Source organism: Hyalella azteca, unplaced genomic scaffold, assembly GCF_000764305.2.
Source record: "Hyalella azteca isolate HAZT.00-mixed unplaced genomic scaffold, Hazt_2.0.2 contig6661, whole genome shotgun sequence".
Classification (NCBI taxonomy): Eukaryota; Metazoa; Arthropoda; class Malacostraca; order Amphipoda; family Hyalellidae; genus Hyalella; species Hyalella azteca.
The window spans coordinates 117,757-122,217 of NW_025936815.1; the positions used below are offsets into that span (position 1 = coordinate 117,757).

A 4,461-nucleotide genomic window follows, 5' to 3' on the forward strand; every position below is an offset into this window, starting at 1 on the left:
TACGGTTGAAAATAGAAAAAACTTCATATTTGACCCACCGAAGACAAAGAAATATAATTTTCTCATTTACACAAGCGGATCTTAGAAGGTGGTCCAGCAAATCTAACTTAATCTTCGAAGCCAGTGCGAGTGCAGTATTCCGCAATGAAGTCAAGATCGATTTGTGATTTAGCTACCATGACTTGCCATGGTAACCTGTTAGCTGCATTGCCACGCTGAACTGTCTATAATTCATTCCTGTCTACTTCTCCTTACATGCAATTTTTACATCAATTGAACGAAACACCAACTTGTCTTACTGACACAGAACTTTATGAGTCTTTATACCTTTAGTTAGCTTAAGTCACAAGTTGACCAAAAAATGCAAATGCAATGAAAACCCCAAGTGAAGTTTCCTATAATTTTCTTTGCCTTCATATATAGTTCGTTATGACAGTGAAGTGCAGGCAACGAAATAGGAAAGACCATTCTTGAGAAGCCAATAATACTACGTAAGTACTTCGTGAAATGAAACCAACAGTTTAGTTTTCACTCATAGAACACAGAGCTTGTTTCGTCGATCCGCAAGCCTCGTCACTGAGTCCCCAGACCCAGCCGAACGTAGTCATAGTGCCACAATTAGGTCGCGGATTATTCGGTTGTCCTGGGTACCAGTCTGCAGCCACGACCAAACCGCGTCCGTTGCTGAGCCACATCCACGAGTTGTCCGGCATTCGAACAGCACCCACCCAAAAATAACCTATGGAGAGGGTAAAGAACGGTTTCATTAGTTACACATATATGGAACTTCAGATTAAAGAGGTTTGTATGTTTTTTAAGTGGGGTATTCGTGAATGTGTATACGTATAATATAAATATTTGCCATATTAAATATCAATATATATATTTACTCTTAATATTTTGCAATAGTTGCAATAGACTGTGATTAGTTGACTTTTTAAAACAGCTATTAACACGTTAAGTGTGGCACGACTCACCGGTGGGTTGCAATGTCTTTTTTCTGGACAAATTCCGCAATTTACTTTTTTTTCATTTTGTTGTGGACAAAATTTATGATAGCAGTACTACCGCATTAAATTTTAAAATGTGCGAAAAAAAAACGAAATTTGAATTATTTTCCCGGAACCTACACATTTACTGGTATATTTTGAATTATAGTCCTTTTTATCCGCTGACTTGGCCGTTTATAGGCCATCTGCCAGAGCTGCTGGGTCATGCCGCACTCAACGTGTTAAATAAAAATAACGTTGCTATGTGACGTCACCTCAGTAAGATTAAGGTTAAGGATGTAAAAAAAGTTTTTTTATAGACACCTATAGCCCTATCCCAAACCTATAATGAGTTTGGCTCAAAAAGCGTGTCGCAGAATTATATACGTTCCTTTTTTCGATTTCCCACTACTGTTTTTAAACTAATTAGATGCGATCTGGTGCCACGCTATTTTCGTCGCACAATTGATATGCCGTCGCGGAATTGCACCAAAAACGTCTCTTTTTTGACAGGCTTGTGGATATACAGGGTCCTTCCAAAAAAAGTCCCTGATTTCAGTAGGCTTTTGCAAAAATCATACGACACATACAAAACAATTAATTTTATTTGTAAATAGCTTATTTGATGCCATTTTACATCATATAGTACACTTTACTTGGTTTTGAAAATTATGTTCGATAAATGATGTCCCCCATTGTTAAGACATTCACGAAGTCTTTCCCCGAAGTTGCCCATGGTTCATCGTGTAACTTCCCTTGGAATGGCTGCCACGGGCACCCGACCTTATCACCTTGCGACTTCTTTCTGTGGGTCTACCTAAAGGCTGAAGTGTACAAATATCGTCCCCGAAATCTGCAGGAACTAAAACATGCCATTAGGCAGGAAGTGGCAGCCATTACAAGGGAAGTTACACGAAGAACTATGGGCAACTTCAGGAAAAGACTTCGTGAATGTCTTAACAATGGGGACATCATTTATCGAACATAATTTTCAAAACCAAGTAAAGTGTGCTAAATGATATAAAATGGCATCAAATAAGCTATTCACCAAGAAAATTAATTGTTTTGGATTTGTCGTATGATTTTTGCAAAAGCCTTTTGAAACCAGGGACTTTTTTGTAAGGACCCTGTATAAGTAATTAATTCTTTCCCAGCAACTTAGGAATGCTCTCAACAACTTTACTCGAGGTTCGCCGTTGATTTCCTGGACGTTGTTGGATATCAGTTCATGTAACATGTGAGTCATATCAAAGTTAAATAATCTTCATTTTATACTAAGTTGGATTAAAAAGGAAAGGAAAGAAAGGAAAGAATTTATTTATTTATTAAAGGAAAGAATTTAAGGCTGAATCTGTCTTAACTGTTATTTTCCAACTGTATCACTGTCCTCGATATAACGGGAACGTTTTGTAAACAAAGTGGAAAGATTGCCATTAGCGTGGCTAGCGCTTTCATATTGTCTAAACCTGTGCCGCATGTGATCCGAACAGAATAACCTTCATAATCATTTCTTCTAATATTATGTTGCAATTATTCTCAAATTGTCCGTCTATACCGGTCTCATGAACAGTTGTATCAGTATTTTATTGTTATTATTTCGGAGGATATTCTAAATACGAGGGCAGCCATTGATTCAGTAGAACGCTATGTCAAAGCTAACTACTGCTTCGACGGAACGAAATGGACTCTAATATTTTTTGTCTTCAGACGTCAAAAACCACCATTTTCTATTTTAGAATTGCACTTACTACTCTTCAAAGGGCAGTGGTTCCCGATGCTGCATCGGTAACTAACTTTTTAGGTAACTTTTAAAATAACCCATAATTCATGGATAACTTAGTGAGCTTTTTTGCGAAGTTCAAGACCACTTTGGGCTCTGCAATATATATAGCGGTTTAGAAAATAGCGGTTTCAGCGTTTAGTAGGCCGTAGGCCTGTCGCCGATTTTTAACATCGCAGAACATCCACAGCTTGTTGCGATCTAGGACTCGCAACTCACTGCTACAATTCTGCTGTGCTTAACCGCCCGGCCTCCTCACCGATTCTGACCAGAAACTTGCGCACAGAGCTGGGATCGAACCCGCGCCTCTGCGCCAATCTTGGTACTCTGAACTGTAACCACTGGGCCACCCTGCACGTTGATTTGTTATCAGGTCACTGACCAGAGACGATGCCAGTGAAGTTCGTGTATTTCTGGGGGTCGGTGGGCGAGTAGAGTTTCCCGCCAACGTCAAGGCAATATTGGTGCGCGGCGCACCACGTCATCGCGGAGGTGCTTGCTAGGAAGCAACCATCACTGGTGCACTGCATTCCTTGAGGTTGGGACGCACTTTTGTCGGGAGAGTTGCCTGGCGGAGGGTATGTGAGGGAAGGGAGGTAAAGTTCAATACATGGTGAATTTTGCGTAAACGTGTTTAGAAACTGTATGAATTGGAGAGTCGAGACCGAAATTAATTCAATAAAATTTTTCATGAACAGTAATGGATTGGTTTTAGTTATTGAATATACAGTAGAGACGTTAGGAATGCATTAGCTATGAATAACCAGAAATTGCCTCATTTATAGGCACATCTTGAATTTGAATAATTTTTTCAACGCTCTCGATAATAAATAGCGATTTTGACACAGATGATTGAAGTGATATTTTATTAATCGAAACCCAAGCAAATATTAAGGCCTGACCGCCACCAAGTACCATTATTATACGTAACCGCTACTCACCGTCAGCCCAGCCCTGAGGCGTGCAGCTCAGCGACACGTTGCAGGGCACCGCCGCGGTGAGCGTGTCGTTGAGGCCACCAGGAGGACTGACGCACCAGCTCCCGAGGCCTGTGACCAGGGTTGTGGGGAGGAAATTAACACATTTGGTTATATTAATGGTACTTATTCATGTTTGGAAACATTAACAAGGGCAAAATTTGAAAGTTTCCTCATCAACTAGACAGAAAAATCCTGATAAAAACGATATTCGGCATCAATAGATCAAAGATATTTCTATAAATGCTATATTCAGTTAGCGCACCGAACGAGAAGCAAGTCGAGCTGTTCGAGGTCGGTCCTCGGAGGTGGTCGTAGGGTCCGTCTGCGACGACACAGCGGCCGTCGGAGTAGCAGGCGAGACCGCGGCTGGCGTTGCGCAGGACTTGTTCCGCCTGCAGGACGCAGACGAGAGCTGACTGTGCCATCATCACAGCTGAGTGGTTATTTATCAAGAACTGCGTCATGTTGATGTCTATGAGGCTCCACTTGGTAGCACATGAGTTGTACACGCCGAGGCAGGCCATGAGGCAGCATCGAAACATCGTCCGCCCGATCCCAGGGCGGGAGCGGGAGACGGTGGCAAACCTTACATGAGTCGCTGTCACTGCCGGCATCGCTGTTTTTTGCTCGGCAAGGATGACGACAACAAATACTCGAGGAGGATGGCGTTATTACTGTAATACGAAGGTTAATGTTTTATAAAAATAATGCA

General features: G+C 41.5%; 1 protein-coding gene across 1 annotated transcript; it reads right to left on the reverse strand.

Annotated features, from left to right (window-relative positions):
• LOC108679460 lies at positions 1-4,461 on the reverse strand. Its single transcript, XM_018168080.2, has 4 exons — positions 4,012-4,461; positions 3,711-3,818; positions 3,152-3,337; positions 1-739 (listed from the first exon to the last, which is right to left on the reverse strand). Exons 1-4 carry the CDS (start codon positions 4,361-4,363, stop codon positions 522-524), a joined length of 864 nt encoding a protein of 287 aa, XP_018023569.2. The 5' UTR covers positions 4,364-4,461; the 3' UTR covers positions 1-521.

Bases quoted from the DNA above. Each gene is read 5' to 3' on its own strand.
- LOC108679460 (XM_018168080.2), bottom strand. From the start codon at position 4,363: ATGCCGGCAGTGACAGCGACTCATGTAAGGTTTGCCACCGTCTCCCGC. The intron at 3,819-4,011 runs GTGCGCTAACTG...CCCTGGTCACAG, and splicing joins CTCGACTTGCTTCTCGTTCG to GCCTCGGGAGCTGGTGCGTC. The intron at 3,338-3,710 runs GTGAGTAGCGGT...ACCCTCCGCCAG, and splicing joins GCCTCAGGGCTGGGCTGACG to GCAACTCTCCCGACAAAAGT.